The 26,616-nt window shown below is 39.8% G+C and overlaps 3 protein-coding genes across 6 annotated transcripts in view; 2 read left to right on the forward strand and 1 right to left on the reverse strand.

Moving 5' to 3' along the window:
• Positions 1 to 7,937, reverse strand: part of LOC124069630 (cytoplasmic phosphatidylinositol transfer protein 1-like) — a 66,105-nt gene extending 58,168 nt beyond the window's left edge. For both annotated transcript variants that reach the window (XM_046408929.1, XM_046408935.1), the window contains exon 1: positions 7,649 to 7,937. In XM_046408929.1, coding sequence (XP_046264885.1) covers positions 7,649 to 7,696 — 48 coding nt within the window. In that variant the 5' untranslated portion in view covers positions 7,697 to 7,937. The remainder of the gene's footprint in view (positions 1 to 7,648) is intronic.
• Positions 7,938 to 12,861: 4,924 nt separating this feature from the next.
• Positions 12,862 to 19,342, forward strand: psmd12 (proteasome 26S subunit, non-ATPase 12). Its single transcript, XM_046408949.1, has 11 exons — positions 12,862 to 13,076; positions 13,460 to 13,519; positions 14,051 to 14,179; positions 14,609 to 14,716; positions 15,050 to 15,154; positions 15,693 to 15,842; positions 16,053 to 16,187; positions 16,785 to 16,897; positions 17,361 to 17,535; positions 18,271 to 18,348; positions 18,765 to 19,342. Exons 1-11 carry the CDS (start codon positions 12,969 to 12,971, stop codon positions 18,972 to 18,974), a joined length of 1,371 nt encoding a protein of 456 aa, XP_046264905.1. The 5' UTR covers positions 12,862 to 12,968; the 3' UTR covers positions 18,975 to 19,342.
• A 1,356-nt stretch (positions 19,343 to 20,698) lies between these two features.
• The window catches only part of helz (helicase with zinc finger), a 47,758-nt gene continuing 41,840 nt past the window's right edge, over positions 20,699 to 26,616 (forward strand). For all 3 annotated transcript variants that reach the window (XM_046408962.1, XM_046408971.1, XM_046408981.1), the window contains exon 1: positions 20,699 to 20,818. The gene's annotated coding sequence lies outside the window, so the exon portion shown is untranslated. The remainder of the gene's footprint in view (positions 20,819 to 26,616) is intronic.

The following is a 26,616-nucleotide window of genomic DNA, read 5'->3' on the forward strand; positions in this document are numbered from 1 at the left end:
ACATATTCGGGTGACATTACTTTTATTCAAAAGGTCCATTTAAAATTACACTGAAGACAAATCCTTCAAATTCCTCTGTCATGCTCATACAGGACAAAACAGCAAAGTCTAAAATTTCCGTTTCATTTTAATCTCAGCATGCTGCTTCAGTTTTTCCGAAGACAGAGTGTAAGCAAGGGAAGCCACAGCAGCGGCAAGCAGTTTCAGTGAAGATGGCCACACTGAACACAGCAAGAAGAGTGGCTTTGGTCTTCAGAATCAGCTGCTTTGTCTCTATTTTCAGCTGCACGTTACAGAATTAGCAGCCGCCTTCAGACTGTGGCTGCTGCTAGAAAATGTCTTTTATTCCTCCTATGATTTGTTGGCACAGCTGAGAGATGGTGGAAGAAATCCTCTTTTTCTCCATGGTGACATAAGGCAGTTCCATACCAAAACCCGAACAAAGACTACAGCAAATATAGTAGTAATAATAAGAAGAAGAGGAAGAAGAAGAAGAAGAACTATCAACTTTTGAAACTGTGCTATTATGAAACTGTTAGTTTAGGAGATATTTTACGAGCAGGTCAATGGCCCAAACAATTAACGCAAATAAGGTCATAACTGCTGTAATTGTCTGAATGAATGTATTATTTTTAAAGTAATGGGTTAATACAATCAGACAGTTTTACCAAACGAATTGTGTATTCAGAAGAAAACACACAAAACAGAGCACATCAAGCAACACTCCTAATAGAAGCTGGAAAGGTTTCATTTCATGCCAAGTTAATTCCCAAAAACCCATCATCTGGGATTTACTCTCTTTGTCCATGTTAGGAAATAGTGATACTCTCCACCAGCACTCTGAGCTCATCACTGGCCTCATCTGAGCATCTCTGGACTGGAGCGTTGGATGCTGCTACACAGACCAGAGGCTGCTATACAGCTGACAGGATAAAAACAATGACAATGTGCCCTTGTGATGTGTGTATGGCCAACATTTTTAAATAAGAGAAACAAGCACACTTACACTCAAAGTGTGAGTGTGTACAGGATACAGAGACAAACTGAATTTGTTTGTGAATCTGAACAGTGCGACTATCTCATGTAGCTCTTGTGTTATGAAATAAGCCTTTCGAGTGACACAATACACAAGCACACTGACACATAAACACGCACAGCCATCTAGGAAATGAGAATGGGCCTCATCCGTGGATAATGGCCCATCACAACCCATGATGGTTTCCTCTACAAGAGTAAATGGCAGCAAATGGGATGCTGATTGAATCACAGCATTGTCATGTAAACCAGATGAGGAAAAAGGCCTTGCACCTTACCATGACACCAAAGAAACAAACATGCTCCATTTTCTAAACAAACCCCAGAGTGGATGACAGGAGTCTAACCATAAAGAGAGAAAACAATATTCTGAATGAATAGGTAGCGATGCCTGTGAAAAATAATAGGGACATTGTGTGCCTTGGAGCTTTTATGTCATATTTAGGCGTGTCTGATGTACTGTGGATGTTTGCGAGATTGTGTAATAAGTAGGGAGCGAGAAGTTCAACCCCAAATTCAAGGGTGAAGCCCACGTGTTGTCAACAACCTATTTGACCGTAACCCCTGAGCTCCCTCCCCTGAATGGGGACACAACAGGAAAATTTCCTAATAGAGATCAATAGAGTCTCACTTTATATTACATTTTCATTACATCACCCGCTCTGAATGCAGGAACACATAGTCCTCCGAGGAGACTGCCTTCTTTAATTACCTTGCTCAGAAAAAAAAGTTTGGTTTGTCTGGAAAGAAGCTTTCTATCCTCGTGGAGCTAAAGCATGTTTGTTCTCACTGCTTCTAAGCCCTCCCTGCATGTGGATACATGAAATTAACTGTTGGCGTCATGGAAACATGCTCCAGGATTGAACAATGGCAACCAATCTTGTTAAAGAGCCCTTATTAAAAGGGGGTGGTTTTAACAAACTAGCAGCAATCACTGGCAAGTAGTTTTTGTTCCCCAACCTGAACCAGGGAAAACAGACATGGCCAACTGATCAAAATTTCCACTGGCTTTTGTGAAAAATTTAAAAGCTCATCTGCTGAGTTGTGGAAGGTAGTGTTGCATTGAATGGTTCAAGTTGTCAGTGTCATGCTTGATGGCTGATACAATGTCTGTACTAGAATGAACACTTCTGTGTACATGAAAGTGAGATAAGGGTTGTGAAAACAAGCCTGATATGACACTGCAGTGATAATCCCATTACAGTACTTCATAACACTACGATACAACATCACTCCAACAGGTGTTCAGTTCTGGGCACCAGTTACACTTAGACCAGCAGTTTTCTGTGGTCTGTGTGTTTTTGAAACCAGCAACCCAGGTGTCCTTCCAGCCAGCAGCCAGCCCCACAACATCCCCATTTTTACAGTCAACCACCCCCCCAAAGTCAAACCATCTCTCACCTTCTCTCAGCACGGAAACAAGCAAAATTATAGCATTATAGCTGATAATTTTCCCATTAGCCACATATAAACCATGCTAACATATAACGGTGTAAATTCTGCTCAAAAACATTTTTAGGCCACCATCTACACCATTGCACATCTGCATTGTTTATAACGACAGGTTATGAACTTCTTTTAGAATACAAAAAATAATATCAGCCAAGAGAAGCAAATAATAATTGGTACCGGCTGAAAAATATCCATATTGTACATCCTTAGTATACAGTGCATATGACAGCCCAGAGAAAGACGTTGCCCCCAGGACAGATCTCAGGGCAGATTACAGTCTTACACAATCAGATGGTGCCATAATCCCTCAGTTACAGCCAGAGCTAACACCCCATTAAGCAGCCATTCGGCCAACGTGTACAACCAACTACTGACTTCATCAGACAGACTCATAACGCATGGATGTTGAGTTAATTCAGCTTTGAATGGGTGTTTTTTTTTTTTCACTGGTCTTTACTGAATGTCATTAAACTCTGACTGAAGATGGCTATTGAAAAAAAAAAAAGAGAGAGAGACAGGCGTTCTTCAGTGAAGATCTGCTTCAGTTATGTTAGCTCCTGAAAAGTATCCACGCTCTTGCAAAACCCTATTCAGTCTTCCTAAAGCAGACAGCGGTGCTCTTTTCACCTCACAAGCAAAGCTATTTGAGTGTGCAGTCGTAGTTATGATGAAAACTTCATGTTTATCAACCAAAGCCACGTTAATGGTGAAGAACACGGGAGATACACAATGACCCCGCTCAGCCAAAGGTTGGGCAAAATTTTCCTGGGGAGCTTGAGAAAAACTGTCAGCCAGAGATAAGGAGGTGCAAGTGAGAGATACTGCAGCAGAGAAAGACACAATGGAAGACAGGTGAAGGAAAACATCTATCCCTGTCTGCTGTGATGCATCACCTCTCTCTACTTTCCAGGAAAAAATGGGTGTAGTGGCTGATGAATGGCCTCACTCGCAGAAGAACAGAGAACAGTTAGCCCTGAGGGACTGGGAGGGGAAAATGATTATTTCTTGGCTAAGTGGTTACCTCTAAATCTTGTCTGAGGTGGAACTTTAAAGCAATACTCAAACACACAGAAGCCAGTGTGACTGAACTTCTCGACAGTTAGAGACTTTCAGTTAGAGACCTGAATTTCTTGATTTGGCTACACAGAGTCATCCCGGTCCTCATCACTATACGATGATTGAACTTAATAGCAGCACATGTTTTCGCCTGTGGTGTGTCCAACCGTCTATCTAAGCTAGAGGATGACTGCAGCAGTTGTCCAAGGCTGGACAATATTCTTTAGGTAAAATTTGAATGTGTTTATTGATTATATAAAGTACCAAAAACAAGCGATCTAGTCATCAACCTCAGCGTCGCAATGTACAGTCTGTGGCTTTAAAGTCATAGATCATTTCCCACGCTGCCTTTGAATGGATGGATTTAAAGGGTTAGCTCACACTAATCACAAAACAAGTCTTTCATTTACATTTACCACTGTGGTAAATGTAAATGGAGGATTTTCCATTTGTCATTCTATGCCCAGGCCTGTGGACCTCACTGTGAGCACTTGTCATTGGGCGTAGAAAATAGTCCTTATGAAAAGCAAGAGCTGAAATGATTAACTGATTAATCAGTTAGCTGATGGACAGAAATCATACTAAGAACATGCTAAGCATCTGCTGGTTCTAGCCTCTGACATGAATATTTGCTGGTCTTCACAGAAGTAGACTGAAACTGTGATATGCTTTTTACACTATTTTCTGACCTTTAATAGATTTTAAAAAAAATGCAGAATCTCAGCAGATAAAGCTGAGACTATCTACACACCAAGATACCAATAGTGCCAAGTGGAAAATAAATATTCTAGCAATTTGGGTGATCCTTTGCTCAGCTGTCACATCCTTCCCTTTCTTTAAAAGATCTTTCCTATTTCCCAAAATCTGCAGTGGTTTTCAGTTGTAACTAATTAAAATCAGAGCTCATTTAAAAGGGATAATCTAACAGCTTGGAAAATGTGCATATTTGCCTTCTAGCTAAGAGTTAGATGAAAAGAGTAATGCTGCTCTCATGTGTCCTCTTATGTGTCCCTTTATGAAGCTACAGCTAGCATCCGGTAAGCTTTTCTTAGCATGAAGACTGGAAAAAAAGGGCGAAACAGCTAGTCTGATATCCAGGATATCCAGGACTGTTTCCTGGCCAGGAGCAGTGACTTCCTGGTGTCAAACTATTCCTTTAACATAAAGAAACCCAAAGGCTCCACAGAGGGAAGGAACCTCATTAGTGTGATTTTTTTTTTGTTGGAAGTATAAATGAAGTGAATAAAGGAAAAAAGAGAGGGAAAAAAAGACAGGAGTAACATGCCGGTCTGAGTAACACCCAGACAGGTAGGAGATGATTAAGAAGACAGACAATAAAGGCTCACAGAACAGCTCACACACTCTGGAATTGCTAAATGGTTTCTTCCGTGTGCATGGTGTTTGTGAAACTTGTATAAACACTGTGCGGATAGCCGGTCCAACATCTGCAGTAGTAAGGCAGCGATGACGCAACGCAGCCAAGCAGCAGACAGTAATCTCTTCCCAGAGACAATACACAGAGAGACATGACCTTGCATGTCCCCGTGACTCCAAATCTAAGCACATACATAACGTATTAGTGCAAGCCCTGGGGAAAAATCTCCCAGCATTTCCCTCATTACCCCCACTCCTCCTCCTCTCTTTTCTTTCCACTCGCCCTCCCATCCTTTTCCTCCCTCTGCCCCTGCAGTCAATGCTGTAAGTATTTTAGCTTTAACTTGCCATCCATCCATTCCACCCTTCCTCTCCCTTTGGTCAGACAGGAAACTTTGACTCAACTTTTTGGAGACAAGCGATGACCCTCAGCTCAATGTGTGCAGCCACGATAAGAACAAACAGAGCAAACCTCCTCCCTAAAAGAGTAAGGGGACCTCTTTCTAAATTAGTTGATGTCAACAAACAATGACACTCTGCTTCCTGGGATTCATCCAAACAGGGCTTTATCCTTGCAAAAAAAAAAAAAAATGGAAGTAAAGTGCAGTGTCTATCTGAGCAGTAATGGATGAGCACTCTCCAAAAAGGGAATCCATCCCCTTTTTACATGTTACTGTCCAAGTATCTGTAGCAGCTAATTTTTATTCAAATCTCACACAAACCTCACTTCTAACTTTAATGTATTTCAAACAGGACCTCAGCAGTGTCTAGTTTTACTTAATATTTCATCTCCTTACGAGCCTTGGCCTAAGAGCTTGACCAGTAAAGGAACCAGTGGCAGCCGGGGCATTTTTTTTTTTTTTTTTTTTGGAAAAATCAGCAAACATGTACTATCACATCAGTGTATATGAAGTAATGAAAGGAATTCATTTGAATCTGCTGGGGTGAATGAACATTTGTGAGAATGAAACATGAATAGTTGAGGTACTTCAATTAGTGCAAATCATTATCCTTTATTGTTTTCTTGTGTTGATCGTATATTAACATATCTGTTACTTTTGGAATAACAGCATTATGCAATCCAGTATTTTCAGGTTTGGTGATATGATAACTCTTGTTTAAATTTGATCACACATTTAGGCTTTATTTACACTCTCTTTGCTTCTCATAACAACCATCTGTTCACAGGTTCAGTGGACGTGACAAGAAAGCTCTCACTACTCCTCTGGGCATGAAATGTATGCATGGTGAAGGCTCAAGGTTGATTGCTGAACGGAAAGCACATGTATGAATGCAAACCTCCACATAACACACACACACACACACACACACACCGCAAAGGTATTTAAGAACATGCGTAGGACGACACGTTCTTTCCTCTACACCTTAGTAAGATGATGTTCCACTTTTGACTTCAGGTTTCTGCATGAGTCAGTGGCGTACCGCCTTTGTCGCTGCTTGTGATGAGAAAATACAGCACAATCCTTAAACCTGCGCTTAGAATGAGTTCCGTGTAAATGTGCAGCGATTCAGTCTGCCTGTAACACAAGGCAGTTAATAGTCCTAAAAAACAGGCAAAAACTGTCACAGGTTAGACATGTAAGTGAGGACAAGCAGTCAGAGAAGAATGAGAAGGAAATGTTAAACGATGTGTGAGATATTTGAAAGTTAGCCGTCATTCATTTTCCTTCATTGTTCCCTTTCTTCCCTTAAACATAACTTTTTCAAATGTAAAACGCTAATAATTTGGCCAATGTGCTGTTGGCTTAAGCTTTATGATGTTTCTTCAGAGAACACCGAATCTAATCATGGATTTCATCTCGCCATCTGAATTGACAAAGTGTCAGTGCAGCCAGACCGTTATTCCACCTTACCACCAGCCCTCAGCTATGGGAAAACTAACAACAGCACCCACGCATGGAGCGCAACCAATGGAGTCGCCTGTGAGAGCAATGACATGGGTGATAATCAGAAAAGGTGCTGTCCTATTGTACGCATGCCAAGACAAGGGAGCAATCATCTTCACCTTCTAATTTTAGGCTGAGTCGTGAAGAGTAAATAGCCAAACGGGCTGAAGACAATAGCCCTCTCCTTCTGATGTCAATCAGTGCAGCACAAGTGCAACTGTCAGCGGCGTGAAGCAACAGTAAGCGTGGAGAGCCCTGGTCTGCATTGTGCCAGTGCTGCCATGTGAGAGCACAGATGAACAGTTCTGAAAGCACAACATTGCCGTGATCCTACAGTGTGAGTTTTAGTGTGCTGATCAGAAAGCTGACTGATGACACTATTTCATATTATCAGTATCCAAATCGATTTCATGTGATCAAAATGCATCATGTGGCCACAGCTGAAAGAGTATTGTTTGTTTAGTGTCTTTATAAAGTAAACCAGGCCTATATTTAAGACTCCAGAGAAGTGGTGATTATACACCACTTCAGGCTTAACAGAGTGGATTAAAACGCACCACAGAGAAGGCTTTGTAGTGACAGGGGCAGACGGAGACAGAAATGAGAGAATGCAAAGTCTCCTGTGAAGCTTGCGGAATTGATTTGAATTGTATCAAACTGTATTTCTCACCTCCTGCCGCCTGTGTGGAGAATCAAACCCTGACGTTTTTCGAGGTGTCCGTTCAATTACAAACTTCCGTCGTGGTTACAATTATACAAAAGTGTAAAAAAAAAAAATATGAAAAGAAAAGAAGACACAAGCAAGAAACGAGCAGGAAACTCACCTCCTCCACTGTGAGGGGCATGCATATCCTGTACTCCTTCAGCAACATCTTCCCCCTCTGCGCGTCTCTTGTATGTATTCACAATGTGTCAAACCAAACAAGTAAATGTTCCCTCCGCCGACCGACGGGATGTGTGTAATATCTGGAGACGTGTCAGCGCATGTGGGAGGATGGTTAGCCCGGGTTATGAAATACACCCCGAGTTACGGCTGAGTTCTCTCATCGGAACCAGCGCACACTCTCTTCGAAAAGGAACGTGAAAGCAGAAATGAGCTCGCTTTGAGATTGTCTCCTCCTATCACACTCACAAGTCAAGTTGCAAGCAAACAGCGACGAACATGACCGGAAAATGTGCGTTATGGGGCTTCAAAATAAGAGCTTGTCACCACCCGAAGCGTAATACAATTCAGTTGCCTGTTTCACGTGGTAGGTTATTTCATCTGAAGCTCCAATATAGATATAGGTACAGATCATGTTTTGTGTCTGCAGTTTTTAAGTTTCTTTGTTTAGTTTTAGGTTAGCTTCATTGTTGGGTTGTGACCCTACAGTGTGTGTTCGCAAATAAAGTTGTATTTAGTACAGCAATGTAAGCGTTAATGATCTGGAAATTGAAGTATTATTCCAGCATTTGAGTACTACTGTCACTGGACTTTCTTGGAATTTGGAAGCAACGGGGTACAGAGGGTGATATGTGTGGGAGTCTTCAATCCTTGAAGAGAGGCCCTCTTGCATCCAGAAGTCTTTGGAATGAAATGCCATTTTTACTACCCCTTTTAGTCTTTAAAAAACAATGACACCATAAACTAAATGATTTTTATTAGAAAACACCTTTTAAGACCAAATAACAAACAAAAGGGGTCATTTGCATTTTGTATTTGTAGAGCAGATATTTATTATTTATATTGTATTGCACTGTTGTCTTTCGCATTTCACCGTCCTGTCTGTCTTGTCCTTGTGTTTGTACCTCACCTACCTTTAACTGTGTGCATGTTTATTTTGTATTTTTATTTTTATATTCATTAGGTGTGCTCTATTTATGTAGCACCATGGAATATCCCAGAGAAACATTGCTTCATTGTTCTATACCTTGACCTTGAGGTGGTGAAACATATTTAATGTATCGATAGTAACTGATTAGCTCAGTGAATTTCACATGAATTTGTAATCTTGTCAGCCATGACAAACTAACCAAGCATAGGTTACAGAAAACAACATTTTTTTCAGGTATGGTCTACACAATCATGTCTTCACATGGCCCACCCAGAGCATAATACAGCTGAGTGGCCTGCCTGTTTGAAAAGTGTTAAAATATATACCTGTTAACAACTGCATTTTAACTGTTAACTCTCGACTGGCTATTTCACTCATTCTTATTTTAGACCATTAATTTGAAAAATGTTTGACCGGATGTGATATTGCTGTACGCCAGCTGGCTACGCATGAGGCTCTTCTGGAGACCGTTAGAAGTATATGTGCAATATGCTGATAAAGAAAATGTGCTTTTGTAAGCGGTTTTCCGTAAAACCGTTCTCCCTTAGAGACTCAACTTATCGTCTTTTAAGTTGTAAGGACATGATAAGACCTTGAGTCGTAGGAAAATGAGGCTCCCTGCTTTCTCCAATTCTTCTTCTTCTTCTGCTTGTGAAGCAGCTCTGCAGAGCCATCGGAAAATTTAAGCGGTTAACAGCAGCCCCCTTTCCTCCCTCTACTAGGCCCGCTGTAATACGACGCTGTCTTGTGGAAACATCGAGCGACACGACCACAGCTCAGGAAACCTCGGTTCTCTTCTTCACACTCGCCTTCCATCTGCCTCGCAGTGTATGCTGGTTACCGGTAGTTCAGGTCAGGGCGCTTGCTGTGACAGTAAAGAGCAGTGTTTACTACAGCCGTGGGACTTTGACAGGCTGCAACAGTATTTGGTTGTCAGTCACAGTTTTCTATTCTTTTGGTTCAACTCCGGATTCAGAAATGACACACAAATGAAGTTAAAGTATGCAGCATCCTAAACGTACATGCAAACCACACGATAAAGTGGTCTTTAACGTGGCGGATGGGTGTGGGGCCAAACTCCGTGAAGTAAATCACCTGACGTCACTCCAACTTTATTTATGTCACATGGTAAAGATCAGACAGACTGAAGGCAAAAGCCCTCGAAATAAACAAACAACCGTGGTACAGGCCTGGTAGAGCCCCTCTGGAGAAGATAGGGGCCCGATTGTGTCTGCTGATGTGTGGTTGTAAATCTGCAAGCAAATTTTAAAGATTGTTGGCCAACAGTTGCTTCCATGAGCAGATTCATACTCTATGTGATGCAGATGAGTCAGGCTTATGAAGCACTTTAATGTCACATGTTTCAAAGTGGAGCACAGACGCACTACAGCAGACACTGTATGGAGATGTTATTTACTGCTGTTAGTCGTTCACCTCAAGAATGAATGTTGATATTATCTTCATGCTGTATACTACATCTGTCTACTGTAACAGAGGAAACGTCTACTGAAACCCTTTCCCACCTGCTGCTCTCAGACCCTGGTGTGCAGTGATACACTTTTCAGCTCTGAAGAGTTTTTTTTTTTAGTTTTCCACTGGTAAACATGATGCTGATTTTACTATCCAAGCATAAATAAATAAATGCCTGCTAGGCCAAACATGTACTTCAAAGTACAGCTGAGTGCCATGTGAGATGAGCCTGCATCTGTGATGATCGCTCTCTCGTGAATAAAATAAGCTCCCATTCTTCTTCTGTGTTCTGTGTGTTTTGACCAAAATACAGACAATGTAACTACATGAAAAAACAAGTCACTTTTAGTTAAGGTAGGAGTTGTATAGCCTGCTCAATTGAGAGCTGTAATGTATGAGGATCTACCCAACAACACACTTACAATTCCATTTTGAAAACGCTGACTTAACAGTATTGGGTGCTGTCAGCAACCATTCAGCCTTTCTCCCCAGAAATATGTTCATGCAGGGTGGCAAACCCTCTGAAGCACCATTTGGATTAAAGTTCTCCACCTAACCCTCAAACTGATGGTTCCTTAAGGCAGGACCACCTGCATTATTTTGAAATCCTGGGATATATAACTTATATGTATAAATAATTTAATTCAATACATTGAGTAATTAAATAAATAGAATATTCAGCAGATATACAATATTTTGCAACTGTGTGTGTAGCCAATAAAAGAAGAGACATCAAAGCTTAAATATGAGATTAAAGGGAATTGCTATTGGTGTGTCCTCGCCAATGATACACAGTTTACCTCTGTTTACCTACTGTTTTAAAGCAATTAATCCCAATAACCCATCAGTCTTTCGTTAAAGCGTTTTCCTTTCTGTTCTTTAGAGTGGTCCAGTATTGAATAACAGTGGCTTAAATGGGCATCATGAATTAAATGAGTCATATTAACCATGAAATGATTTCTGTAATAGAAGTCCAGTAAACTCTCCCCATTACCACAGTAATATAGCTATGTGTTGTAGACCCCAGGAAGCCTATTTGGCTTCAAAACAATTAAGTCGGTATAGATTTAATAAACCTGGTGACCTGTACAGCTGCCTCGTCCCAAGTGTGTGTTAGTGTATCGGCTAATAGGTGTTGGCTTAATGTGTGTTGTACATAATGGATGTTTGTATGGCATATTTTTTAATATGATAATCAAATCAGATCTCAGCTGTGACATGTTTTCATTTTAAAAAGCTGAACTGTACTGCAGAGTTTTAAAATAGAAAATAAACACTTTTGATGAAGGAACACAAGGGAAAAACCTAAGCTGTTTTTGGAGCTGTGTTGAGAATGATAGTCTGGCTACATCCAGTGAGCTTGTAAATTAAGGATTAATGTGAATCATTCACACGTGTTTGATCTTGGCCCTGGCTGTGCACAGACTGTTATTGTCATCAGTGGTTTTGAGGAAGATAATACTGATGATCATGATAGGGATAATGGCCATTTTGAGATTTCAATTAGTCCTGCACTGAGAATATTTTTTTGCCTCTGCAGTTATAGTTGTTTTTGCTTCTGCAATCATAGTCATAGTTGACAGGGTCCTCTCATCTTGGGAAACCTGGATTCCTACTTTCCTGTCTCCAACATTGAATCAAACTCCATATTGGAGCTTCCTCTCAGTGGATCAGAGTCATTTTCAGTTTATCAGGGCTCCAGTGTCCACTCTGAGCCTGCACTGGGATCAGCTGATTTTAGCTCAGGGCTAAGGGGATTCCTCTGCCATGAGCAGGAAAATCACTGACCCACATTAGCTTCATTTATGGGGGCACTGGAGCTTTTCAAGGCAGTGAACTGTGTGAAGACAGGAATGCACAGTGCAGACATTAAAGGGACACCTACTGGTGGACTATAGTCATTACACTCAGTGTTCATTCACATGATCATATCCATTCACGTAGTTCTTCATTCACCCTGACCATTTGATTGACTAATAAGTGCAGGATAGGTATTACACTTTCAGAATGTGAGTGTGTAATTATTGTCACCATCCTATTTTTCTTGTCATTTTCCTCATTCGTCATCATCATCACTTTCAACAGGAGACTAATGCTTGTGCTTTGATTCCACTGGAGTCATAGGTTTAAGTTCTCAACTCAGTTTGAATAAAACAACCACCGAATGGCATATGAACATCATCCTCCACCTCGTCATCATCCTTTTCCCCTAACAGCTGAGGGTTTTTTTTCTTTTAGCTCCTACCACAGCTCCTGTCAGTGCAGTTACATGCACAGAATCTTCTTAAAGGGTTTTTGTTTTCTTTCTATCATATTTTTTTCATTCTTTCATCCGCAGCTTTCATAGCTTTTGACACTTTAATATGTTACCAAATATAACAGTTATCAACGGACGTCTTTGAGATTTCATGAAACTGAAAGCGTAAAAAATTAAATCCACGCTTTCAAATAAATGCAGACTGTATTGTGCTACACTACTGTTCTGTGATGTTTTCAGGCAGTCATTATAAAATATTGGTCATCGTTATATGACATCCATTACATGTGGAACGACTTTCATGCGGTTTTCAGCGGGTCTGTTTGTGTTCCTACACAGAAGGTTTACGAAAAATGTACATGATAAGCAAAGAGACGGACCAGCAGGGTCACAGCACAGAAAGTTGGCTTTCATAATGCCTGCTTGAAACACTCCTGCGGGTCCTCAGTGGGTCCTTTAGGCACCTCGGACAGCTGTCGGGTTTTGCCCTCTGATTGGTCACTTCACCGTTTCGTTCATTTGACAGGCAAAATAGTGCTAGGCTGAGTTAGGTCGCAAGAGAAGGAAAGCACCGTAGATTATCTTGACCTATACACCGCAAACATGTCAGAGGAGCGATCTGAAAGGTCTGATGGGAAAATTGTGAAGATGGAGATCGACTACAGTTCGACTGTAGACCAGCGTCTGCCGGAATGCGAAAAAATGGCTAAAGTAAGCAGAGTGTGAAAGAGGCCAGCGCCGGCTGAGTCATGGTGCATCGGCATCAGTGTGTTAGCATCCAAGCTAACATCCACTTGCTTTACCAGTACCCGGAAAACTCCCACAAACTATATACTGAGCGTAAACTATCCGGAACTGCGAATTCTTCAACCTGCATACATATCCATTACCCCCTTTATTTCCACATGCTCGGTTGAGCTAGATTTAAAGGCGCTAATGTATTGTGGTTTAGCAGTATCGTCATTGGCTAACGCTAACTTGGTGGCTAGGCACAGTGCCTTTTAATATGTTTTGTAAGTCAGAATAAAGAAGTTTGCATTTGTGGTTTATCAAAGCAACACTTAATGCTGAGTTGGTGTGTTTTTGTGCTCCAGGAGGGCAAGCTGCAGGAGGCTATTGAGAGCTTGTTGTCACTGGAGAAGCAAACCAGAACGGTAAGCGTCTCTGTATAATGTAGGCCTAAATCCAGTTTGTTTTCTTGACTTTAATTTGTCTGCGGAAGGTCCTACATCTCTGAAGTTAAGCCTCAGATGTCAATAATACATTCACGTCGCATGAAGTGATTTGGCATTTTTACTCCCACTCTAAAACAAGGTTAAATCTGGCTCATTGTTAAGGTATATATATTTTTTAACAAAACTGTCATATTCTCAGAAGATCTTAAAACGAATTTCTGCTGAAATTGATCCATGCAGAGTAAATTAGGAAGAAAGATTTAATTAGACATAAACAGATGCACAACATTTGGCTAGACAGGGTCCTCTCATCCTGGGAAACCTGGATTCCTACTTTTCTGTCTCCAACATTGGATCAAACTAGTTGGGTCCTGAGCGTTAAAGATGTTCAAGTAGGGAAAGTTTTGCAAGTAGCTGTGTTCATGAAATAAGTGCTGGATTTACTGAGATATGTTTGTTTGTGTATGTTTTAGTTCTTGCTTTATTTACCTGCCTTTAATTCCTGCTCAGGCATCAGATATGGTGTCCACCTCGAGAATCCTCGTGGCTGTGGTCCAGATGTGTTATGAAGCCAAGGACTGGGATGCCCTGAATGAAAACATCATGTTGCTCAGCAAAAGGAGGAGTCAGCTGAAACAGGTTTGATACTTTTTTTCCCTGATGGTTCTTTTTTTTTGGCCAGTTTTCTCCAAACATATTCTTATTAAGTCCCGCAGACTGAAAATAAACTTTCTTTTGCTCCCTAAAGTAATTTTGCACATTGTACTGCTACTGACTAAAACCAACAGTGTTTGATATTGGGTAATTGGATAAGTCAGGATGTAGTGAGCACTTTGTATGCTCACAATAGAGCTGCAATGATTTGTCAGTTGCACGAAAATTATTTGAACAATTGGAATAATGTTAGATTCTAAAGGGATAAGACAGATCTCTGACTTCTCCTTTTATACAAAAAAATTATCAGTAGCTGCTAGGTGCATATAAAGTAAATACCGGTTTCCACAGAAGTGCAGCTTAACTAGCTTAAGATTCAAATGTATTCTTTATTTTGCTCTCTGTCTTTTTCAGGCTGTTGCCAAGATGGTGCAAGAATGTTACAAGTATGTGGATGCTATGACTGATCTGACCATCAAGCTGAGACTCATCGACACACTTCGCACAGTGACTGCTGGCAAGGTCTGGAATTTGTTTGTGTATTTAAAAAGATCTGCATAGAGTGAGAAAAGAGAAGTTGTGTATATTTATATTTGTAATACTGCAGTGCAAGTTACTATGTGCTAGATGGGGGGAGCGTGAAAGTAACAGGTTACCAGTGATGGTGGCACCCAGAAATGTGTGTCTTGTATGCATTAATGGAAACAATGAAATTGATTAAGGTTTTATGCAATTTTTGAGTCTGACTGTGTTCAGGTACATGAGGAGAAGGCTGTGATGACAATAGATGACCATTCCACTTAAAACATAAGCCCATTCCTCTTCACTAGTAGCATTAACGTGTTCTCCCCACAGATCTATGTAGAGATTGAACGTGCCAGACTTACAAAGACCTTGGCTGGCATCAAGGAGCAGAGCGGAGAGGTCAAAGAGGCAGCTTCCATTCTTCAGGAGCTGCAGGTGAGAAAAAAAATCAACCTTGTTTTCTTCCTTTTAAGGATAATGTGCAGTTGGTGTGGGGACAAATGGGGATATGTTCACATTTTAAGAGGTTTGAAAGAATTGGTGGGAAATAGGTTTAGCTGTACAGATTTATTTTTTTCATTTTAATTTTGTTATCATATTTACATAGGCGGGAACATATGCAAACTAAATGAGTGGAAAACATTTCATAACCTGCAGATTTATTTTTATTTATTTATTTTATTTACTTTATTAATCCCAAGCTGGGAAATTACTTCTCTGCATTTAACCCATCACTGATTGAAACACACACACATGCAACATGCAGTGAAACACACAGGAGCCCGGGGAGCAAATTGGGGGTTAAGTGCCTTGCTCAAGGGCACATCAGCGGGCTAATGGAGGGAGGGAGTATTGTTAATCACTCCACCACAACCAAATTTTTCCTGCTAGTCACAAGCCGCTTCTCTAATGTTTAGGCCACGGCTGCCCCGATCAAAAAGTGTCTAGAATATTTTTTTTTTCTTCTGCTCAGGTGGAGACATACGGCTCCATGGAGAAAAAGGAGAAGGTGGAGTTTATCTTGGAACAGATGAGGCTTTGCATTGCTGTCAAGGATTACATTCGCACTCAGATCATCAGCAAGAAGATTAACACCAAGTTCTTCCAAGAGGAGGGCACTGAGGTAAGAATGAGAAAGATAACGGGAATCAAGCCCTAACAAAATGCTACATTGTTGCCTTGAGATGGCTTGACAATAACTGATGGAGAAAGGCATTTGGTGATTGGACTGTGTGTTTGCTTTCACAGTAATTTTGAAAGCTGTTTTTGTCTTTTTTGGTGGATCTGTGCCTCTAAACACCAACTTTTTCCTTTTGTGTGGTGAACAACTCAGGAATTGAAGCTGAAGTACTACAACCTAATGATCCAGGTGGACCAGCATGAGGGCTCCTACCTGTCTATCTGCAAGCACTACCGAGCCATTTACGACACCCCCTGCATCTTGGAGGACAGCAGCAAGTGGCAGCAGGTGCACAGGCTTTCTCTGAAGGCCACAGTATATATTTTAACATAGAATACAGATAAAAATGTGAGCAATTCTGACAGCTAAATGTGTTCTTTTAAATGCTGCTACTCATGTGAATTCTTTTTAAGATGTATGTTTTGCGCACAGCAAATGCCTCACTCTCACTGGTTTATTAAACATGAGAAGTGTGTGGTTTTTCCTGTTAATGTCAATGAGAAAGTGTAACAGGAAGATGACTTTACTGGTGGTTCCATTTCACTGCTGAAATTCCCTTTTTTGCTAAATGTTACCATAAAAAACTGTAGCGTGTACCGTGCACAAGATCATGGCTGCCGAGCAAAACAATATGTTTGGAAATACAGTAGCTCATGGTATTGTATTACAATGCCAAACCTGTGGTGTTGCATTTAGTATTGGTATTTATATCTAAACTTTTGAACCAACAGTTTTTATGATGTTTTTTTTTTTTCATCACAGAATTCTTCTGAGACTGTAAACATCCTATGAGATGAAAATAACACTACACATGTTCCCAAACTTTTCATTGCTTGTCGCCATTTGAATGTTGTTATAGAAACCATAAATGCATTTGTTTTTCAGGCCCTGAAGAGCGTGGTGCTGTATGTGATTCTTTCCCCTTACGACAATGAGCAGTCAGACCTTGTCCACAGAATCAGTGCAGACAAAAAACTGGAAGAGATCCCTAAATACAAGTAAGACATGAATAAAATACAAAAACAGTCCTAAGACTTAATACGATGTGGGTTTCTTGGTATATGAGCATTTTGCTGAGATGAATGAGCAGAGGTAAGATAGAAAAATAATAGACTATCATCAGCTGAACTATATAGCAGTTAGTACGTGTCTGCAGATTTTGAAATGTGACCTACAAATGAATTTCCTACATAAATAATACAGCATATGTAGCTGGACAACCTATGCTGAAATTTTGTGTGAATCTGTTGTCAGACTGTTGCACAGCAGCTCTTTTAGCTGAGTTTTTAATATATTGTTACCAGGGGAATACAAGACACAAGAGGTTGTTGTGTGTTTTCCTATCCCACTCAGATAGGAATGATCATAGTAACTTTCACATATGCTGACATTGTGTGCATGAACTCTGCTGCAAGGTGTGAACACACGGCAATTTCAACTATCTTCCTCTTTCATTTTCAGGGACCTTCTGAAACAGTTCACCACTATGGAGCTGATGCGCTGGGCCTCCCTGGTGGAGGATTATGGGAAGGAGCTGCGAGAGGGCTCACCCGACAGCCCTGCCACAGACGTCTTCTCTTATTCAGAGGAGGCGGAGAAAAGATGGAAGGACCTGAAGAACAGAGTGGTGGAACACGTAAGTCCCACTGTCAAATGTAGTGTAGATGGGATTGATGAGGGTTTTTTTGTTAGGTTTTTTTATGCTCGGCAGCAGAGAGATATCTAATCAAATATATTTCCGAAGAGCATCTCAGGCATCTCAGCTGCCTTTTAACAGTCCCAAACTAGGCATGAGCATAAAAAAAAAAAACAAACTAAAAAATGCATTTTATGGTGACAAATATTGTCCCCAAAAGTTGAAATAAAATGTAATAAAAATCAGTCATGTTTTTAATTTGGTTTGGGCAGAACTGTGGGATGTTGTGAATTATTAATGTGAGTGTTTAGACTGTGAATGTCAAATGAAAATGTTGAAACTAAATTCACATTGACCGTTAAAATAGAACTGTGTTAGTTTGGTTATGAGACTCTTTGAACATCTCTTTGATTGATTAAAGGCAGTCAGATTCAAAACATTAGTGCTGGGCTGCTCTTTTGATATGTCCAATTTATCATTTGTGGATGCCTTGAAGACTATACAGTAACCATGCTAGAACAAAATGCTTGCAGCTCTGTGTGCATTCAGATGTGTAAATGCAGAATGATATGTGTAGTGTTAATATACACTGAAATTGGATTGGTTGTGTTTTTTTTTTCCAGCTCTAAGTGTTGACGTGACCTGAAAGCTTCCCTGTTTTTACCCTACAGAATTTCTGCAAATATTCTGCTGCTGATATATGTGTATTAATTATGTTCTTTGCTTTCCTCCCAGAACATCAGAATAATGGCCAAATATTACACCAGAATCACAATGAAGAGGATGGCAGGACTCCTTGACCTCTCTGTTGACGTAAGCAACACTCTCATGTGTGCATCACATACTCTCATTAACAGTACAAGAAAAACATATTCGCTGTTGGACCAGCAATGTTGGCATTTTGAGATGTATGTAAAAAGTTCAGTGATTATGTGTCACTGATGTATATGAGGACCTATACGTGACCCTGGAAACATTCATTATAAATTCTAAATTGTCTGGTTCCTTCTTGCCCTCTAATTTAGTCATAGTAGTTGATGCAGACTATTCCGGAGTTGTATATTATAAGATCTCATATCCCAGATTTCCTTTGAAAAATATCTAATTCAACCAATATGATTAGAGGAATTGCTTTTGAATAGTAAGGAAATTAATCATCTGAATTTGGTGTCACTTAAGAAAATTTCAAAAGATTAACACAATGTCTCTCTGCTCAAATATTACATCAGGAATCTGAGGAGTTCCTCTCCAGCCTAGTTGTCAACAAGACCATCTATGCCAAGGTGGACCGGCTGGCTGGCATCATCAACTTTCAGAGGCCTAAAGACCCCAACGACCTGCTCAACGACTGGTCGCACAAACTCAACTCTCTCATGTCTCTGGTCAACAAGACCACGCATCTCATTGCCAAGGAGGAGATGATCCACAACCTGCAGTGAAACAAGAAAACAGTGCATTATTTTGTCTTTGTCTGTTTCTTTCCTTTTGTGGGAATGTTTTTGAATATACAACATGCTGGCGGACTGTGAAGGCAGCTTTATTCCAATGCCGTATAATTGGAGAAAAATCTGCAGCACATTACCCCCAACTTTGTTCATTTTTTACTGTCTAGTAAAGCATTGACAATAAACACAGCACCTCCCCTCTTTGCACCCCTCTGTTGTGAAAGACTGCAGTTCCAGCTGTGTTTCCCATTGCTGTTTAATGGATTACATACAGTAGCTTAGAGTTTATTGCTGTATGAAAACATGGCTAAAAAATGTATACTTATCAATGTAAACAATAAACTCATCGCATTTGGTTAAGAGTTGTATGTAGGTTTTATACAGTGTTTAACCTGCTGCTGTGGTGTCACTTCAGTCACATATAACAAAGACCTGGTGAAAGGATTAGTTATTCAAGTAAAATGAGATTCCTGACATAGTGAATCAAGTGCATACAAGATGTTTGAAAGTTGCAATTTGATACAAATTAATCCAAGTATATTGATAATCAGTTTTTCATTAACAGAACTAAAACAATGCTTGCACTTGTATGCTGTTTTTGATGCTGTCTGGTTATGTTAGTGCAGTAATGTACATTATATGGAACATAAATTCCATCTCTTGAAAAGCTTTTCTTTTTAAGTCAATGAGGGGTTTTACATCTGTCACAATAAAAAAAAATTTAATAATTGTTTCATAATTTTATAGGATAAAAGCATTAAAGCTGTTCTAACAGCTCATGGTGGACCAGAATCTTACATCTTACCTTTACTTTGGCACCAACCTGCATACGTACATGATGCATAATCTCATGCCTCACTGACAAGACCTCTCCTAGTTTGCAGCTAAAGAGATGAGCTCCACAACGTCCATGCACCATCTGAAATTCTGTTTTGATGGATCTGTGGTTAGTTTGATAGTATTATCTAGATAACCCAGGTTGAGTCTACAAGCTAATCAGAGTGGTGATGTGCTCTTTTTTGGCTACATTTACATATATATACTTATCACAAAACAAAACTTTAGCTGGTCATCAGAGGTGAGATTGAGTTTAGGAGCCATCAGTGCGAGAGTTTATGTCAAACAGGGAAATAAAATACAGTTCAGTATTATTCACTAGAAATGATGAATCGCCTGGGATCAGGCAGGAAATTACATCACTAGTACGACTTATGTCTTTGTTTGAGCATGTTTGCCATGACAAAACTTTGTCTGGAACAACTTTGAAATAATAAATGTGTAAATGTGACGTTTCACAAAGAACTTGAAATACAGCACTGTGAAAGTTATCATTTAACAATAGACTATCATTCATTTAGTTTTCAACATGTTTTGAAATGGAAACAAAAATAAAGTTTGGCCCCAGGATATATTGCATAATTTTATTAGTTAGTCATGTCAACATAATCTAAAGAAGCTTTGCAGCAAAGGTGTGTTCAGAGCAAAATGTCTTTGTGTTTTTATGCCTTTATACAAATAAAGAAGTTAATAATTACAAATTGGGTGACTTTTTATTGACCCTGCTGTAGAAAATAATTGCAATAATGTAATTGTAGTCCCCAAATTACATGACTGACACCGCGAAAATGAACAGCATTTTAAAATAAACGCTATTGGACAAGAAGATCCCTGCCATCAGAGGCCACACACACACGCACACACACACACACACACACACACACACACACACACACACACACACACACACACAGTCCTCTCAACCTTCAGATCAGTACATCCCACTATGCTTTGCGATGGTCTGACAAGTGGATCCAAGATGGCGTAGAAAGTAAAGCTAGGTAAGTGTTGACTTCCCATTTTCAGCCCCTTCAGATGTCTTTTTAACCGCAAAGCCACTGACATGAATCCCCTCCATAAATCATTAGAATAACGACGAATGCTTTGAGTTCATGCATGCACAACAACACTATGTCATATCATTTATATGCGCCTAAAGACCGTGGCAAAATTACAGGCCCGAACCCGTTTTGTTTCGGCGAACCTAGCTAGCTAGCGTGCTAACATTAACAAACCAGCCAGCTATTCTTGTTGTGAGCTTGCCAGTTTGGTGCCAAGAAAGGCCGTGTTTTGGCTAGCAAGCTAAATGTTAGCTACGCATACTCCGGTTCGTGGCACCCGTGTTTACCCTGTGCAAACCTGAACGCTAAGTTAACCAACACTGTAGGGACATTTTCAGGGCTTTGTAACGCTGCCGTCATCGCTCTGACTTGGAACAGTCATGACAAGTTTACCAGTCAAACAACATCTATAACTACGTGCTAAAATAAAAAAAACGAGATAAGTATTTCCCAACGTATGTGTTTATCAGTGTATGCTCTCTTGATATTCACTTATTGGGCTCAGAGAAATTATTATTATGGTCGTGCTTTCTACACATTGCTGGTAACAGTATTGTCAAGCCAAATAGCGTTTTGTCAGAATGAAACCAGTCGATGTTCTGTTACAGTCAGTGCCCAGCTATAAAATTAGCTTTCTCCTCCACTGTACTGCACTTGAATCTGTAGCCTGTGTGTGGTACGATTGCCCGACTGGACACTAAAAACAGGGCAGGTGTCCACCCACTGTATCCCGCCAAACTATTTGTTGTTGCCCATGTGAAGCGGCTGACTTGCAAGCACTAACACTGGCGCAAGGTATCTGATATATGAAGCGTGAAATGCTACATAGGTTTTAAAGTAAATTCTCGTAATTGTAGTAAGTACTGCGTTTAGAACAGTCCTCTGTTTGGTTACATCTTTGACCCAGTTTTCCATTTCCAATCAACAGACAGTCTGCCAGTGTTAGCTTAAGCAACTTTTAACCCTCATTTTGCACACATACCGTGCAGCATTTGCTAGCTGGATCAGGATGATTATATGTTGTCCCTCGATGCTGTAATATATAGAATATGTCTTAGTTGCCTCTATGCCGAGAATGTCATAAGATGACTGCAACTTTATGTGGTTCATATGCTTCAGCTGTATAGGGGGAACAGAATGTCATAAGATGACTGCAACTTTATTTGGTTCATATGCTTCAGCTGTATAGGGGGAACAGGGGCTGGATCAGAGTTGCTTGTTTAAGATGCTCTCACTATATGTTCTACACTTCAGCTACATGTGATGTTATTGTATGATGAGTGCTCCAGCATTATTTGTTACAGTTAGCTTTTAGTCATATGTGCACAGTATATGAACATGCATTCTTATGCGGCTTGCTCATAAAATACAGTATTGTTCCTCAAATGTTTAAAGATTTAGAGGAAGTGTGCACAGTAGCAGTATGCTAGTCTCACATTTAGTCCTAGTCATGTCTGCACTTGATGTGCACTGTGCATTAGCTGGGGAATATGTCTGTATGTTGTGGTCTTAAGAGACAGTAACAGCCTGACTCAGGCACTGGCAGTTGGGCTAGAGCAGCTGTAGTTGCCTGTTGCTGGGTTTTCAAGAAGCAACCATCTGAAACAGTTACTGCAGGGTTAATACGTCCTTTACTGCAAAATTTAGCAGATGTATTCAGTTCGTTTTTACTCTTGCATAGTCAGTTATGATAGATGCGTTGTCCAGTGAATGTTCTTTCATGTAAAGCTAGTTTTTGGCCAGCGTGTGTGAAATGTGAAATTGTGAAATGTGAAATTGTCTGTGGTTGGATGTTTTCTTCATTCTGTTAACACAGATATAATATACAGCAGTTGTCTGATCTCTCACATTCAGCAACTAGCTGTCACAAATATGCTCAAAGTTACTGGACTACAGGCCACAATGTCATTGTTTCTTTGAGCAAGTAATCAAAAGCTGAAATCCAGGCTGTGGTAAAGGCTTGGATGGAAATTCAGCATCAGCTAATTGCTTTGGAATTTTAATTAGCAAACCAAAAATTGGTTTTGCCAGCCATCGTTGCACATAATAGCTATAATGGGACTTTTGGGGTAGCGCTGTTCTGACAAAATTACTTTTTCTTTTAGCCTCAGATGAGCAGCAATGTTAGTGACGAAACCAGTAAGGTGAAAATAGGACCAAAAGTTACCAGGCTGTTGGCCAAGGTTGAGCATTTGTTGCCCCGGTGTTCTCCAGCAGGTCATTGAGTACCATCCCTATCCTGATCTGGTGTGTGTGAATGAGAGCATGCTGCTTCTTGTAATCTCACGCTGAAGTTAAGAATGTCATGCTGTAACCCTGCTGCTGCTTTTTTGTTGCTTGGCTAGACGTTAAAGAAATGTTGCTGTGGCCACAGAGACTCATGTCAGACATTATACAGTAATGTTGTGATACTTTTCCTGCATCAAGTAAGAGTCAACATATTTTCCATCATATTTTCAAGCTCAGTATTACCAAAAAGGGAAAGGGTCCCCTTTCTGACCAAGCCAATGATGAGGGACAAACCTGCTTTTTGATAAACATTTTACCATGACAGACTTCATGATCCTTCCTCCAGTCAGGGTCTGTGGGTCAGACTTTGCTTGGCTTAGGTTGGATGGGTGAATACAAAGATCATAAAGTGCAGTGCTTGGTAGGCTGGATTTCTCTGCATCTACTGAGGGCTTCTTTAGGACCTTACCAGATGAAAATGCTACTCCATGGCATACTTTGTTTTGTTGCATGTGATTTAATTACTGTGATACAGTTACTTAAAATCTTACATGTAAACCTAAAAATGCATATACATTTAATCTTTTTCTGTACCTGCACTGGGAGCAGGTAGTTAATAAAAAATATCCTGTGTGTCCCCAGGACTATTTTTTTCTTTTTGCTGTGGTGTCAAAAAGGTAATGAGTATTGATTATACTAGTATTGTATTGAAGCGTGACATTCTGGTATCGTGACAGCTTCTTGTACACTGTACAGTAAAGTAGCTGGATGTTGTATACTCCCACCCACCATCACCACCTACACCCACACACAGCCTCTTCAACCACACAAAACACAAGACTTTTTTCTTACACTTGAGTATGAGTGTGTTTCTAGATGTAAATTTATTACTGAAACACACTTTTTTGAAAAACAAACAAAAAAAACATCTTACACAAAAGTTTTTTAAATAACTTGACAGCAGAGGATACTGTTGGTACAACTTGTTGTACTAACAGTATTTGCTGTTGGCTCTGCAAATCAGCATTTTGACTACTGGCTATGCTGAGAATGATGAAAAACCATTTGTATTTTAAATAAGACTTTCCTGTCTGTGGTCCAGAATATAGTCCCAAACAGATGCATACACAAACAACTATGGACCCCATAGGTGTGTAGTAGTTCTGTTTATACTACATTCTGAAGTCTGTTTGGAGGACACATTCCACACATGGGCAGATATATTTCGTAGCTTGTCATAGCATAGAGGATGTGGCCAAAAAATGTGGAGGTGCATGGACAACCACACAGAGAGTGCAGAACCTTTAATAACAAAATTTAGGTTGCATGCACTCAAGGTTGCAGGAAGTATAATTTCAGCTTAAGTCAGAAGATTACAAACAATGTATTGACCTGTTTGAGGTATAATGAAGTTTAATGTGCCTAAACATACCGGTTTCATCCGTGCATGTAGGGATTTTGGAGTATCTAGGGAACATAATTGAAGTTGATGTTGACCACTTGGCTCTTTGGTTCTGAAGTATTGCAACACACCCATTTGTTTCTGCAAACTGTCCTTCATGTTACACTGTCTCTTCTTAGTAAAGCCCTTATATGTTGCATTATCAATTCTGATAATGACCTTAGCCTAAGCAGTCAGATGACGCCTGATAGTTGATTCCACTTTTAGCTTTACTGGTTTTGTAACTTGAGATAATGTTTTTTTAAATAAAGTTTGTCTCACACAATGCTTCAGGCTTCTCATATATCCACTGATTTCCTATGTAGGTGCTAATGTGTTTTTTAATATGCACTGTGTGAGCAGAGCCCAGAATATATGTTGTGCAGTAGGGCTCTGCAATATCACAGCATTGACACTGCAGGACACACATTGTCAAAAAAGCAAATTAACTCAGAAACACCCATGCTTCTACTTTTTTCTCTCTGTTTCAAAAAGGAAACTCACAAGGCATGTCCAAAAGTAAAGTTTTGACTCACCAAGCCAAAATTGTACATGAAAAATCAACCACCCATGCATCCACCCATGTTTTTTGACCAACCAAAATGTATCCATATTGTGCATGACTTTCACCATCAACTGTGCTGTTGAAAACATTGCAGTAAATCAACTTGGAAATGATCACAGAGGTACATTTGGATACGCTGTGGGAATGGGGTTTGATTTGATTTTTACAGAATTATTGAAATTTGCCAATGTAGAAATGAATGAACTTTTGGATCCATTTTTAGCATCTGATTATTAATAATGATATATTTAAAGAACAACTACAGAACTAGTGAAGATGTGGCCTATGGATGTTAACAAAGGAAAATGAGAAAAATAAAATACAAACCCTGTTTTAAACAATCTAGCCATTCCAGTATAAATTTTCTGAGGTGCACTTAAATGCACCATTTTGTCAAAATCCAACACATACACCAGCCAGTATTTTTGAAGTTGCTTGTTTTGTCACACCACTTACAATAATATAAGGCAGAGAAATGCTGCCAGTGTTCACATTGAAATAGCTGAAACAATCAAATGCTTGTCTTCCTAATGTTTTTCAAGTGCATACCTGAAAACACAATGGCTGGTTTTAGATGCAGAATTACAAATAGTAAAGTATTGGATAATGTTGAGTGAATTCAGTTGAGCAAGTGTTAATAAATGATCCACTGCTCCCAAGATAGAAATAGAGTGGAGTCCTCTTTCTGTTTCTGTTGTTTCACTCTCACTAGGGGAAAAAGTGGAAATTCTAAGTTATTATAAGTTCATTTCCTGTAAATTCCACCTTGAAGCATTTATGGAAGTGTTTTGTGCCGAGTGCATCTTGTTTCGGGAGAACAGACTTAAGGCTTTTATATATTTTCATATCTTTTCTATGCTCACAGTTGGCAAAAATTTCACAGTTAAGTTTCAGCAGTATGTAAAAATGATGGCAGAACCTGGACATTGTATTCAAGGTTGAGTTGAAAATGAAGCAAACAAATAAGGATGTGTTTCACCAATAGATGTGCGTGGGAGTACTGTAGATTTATTTCTCTGATTGTATAACGAGGTAACTACTTACAAAGTCAGCATGATGTATATTAATTTGACTTATTTGCATGTGTACCCTGAGACTAGAACCTAAGCTACAGCTGGTGAACATGCTTGAGGTAACGAGAAACAAACTCAGCCCTGCTCAACGCCATAGATAGAAGAAACAATTCTGTGAAAATGAGAAATTTCAAATTTTAGCCATGAATATGTGGACAGACTTCCATGATTATTAATTTGCATGTTAAATGTAACAGAAGCTATAAACTCTGTAAGTTCAGACAAATGAATCTGGCAGAGGTGTTTGTACTGCAAACGAGAGGCAAAAAAGTGCATTATATTGCGTACTTTATAAGAGCCTTTGGAAACCATAACATTGTTCAGTAACATTTTAGACACAACAGTTCACAGCTGTACTGATGCTATTACTCAGATGCTATTATTTTTATATTTTTATAAAATTTAATGAGGAACACATCACATTTTAATG

The sequence above is a fragment of the Scatophagus argus genome, chromosome 2 (assembly GCF_020382885.2).
Source record: "Scatophagus argus isolate fScaArg1 chromosome 2, fScaArg1.pri, whole genome shotgun sequence".
Lineage (NCBI taxonomy): Eukaryota > Metazoa > Chordata > Actinopteri > Scatophagidae > Scatophagus > Scatophagus argus.

Bases quoted from the DNA above. Each gene is read 5' to 3' on its own strand.
- psmd12 (XM_046408949.1), top strand. From the start codon at position 12,969: ATGTCAGAGGAGCGATCTGAAAGGTCTGATGGGAAAATTGTGAAGATG. The intron at 16,898-17,360 runs GTAAGACATGAA...TTTCATTTTCAG, and splicing joins GAAGAGATCCCTAAATACAA to GGACCTTCTGAAACAGTTCA. The intron at 17,536-18,270 runs GTAAGTCCCACT...CTTTCCTCCCAG, and splicing joins AGAACAGAGTGGTGGAACAC to AACATCAGAATAATGGCCAA.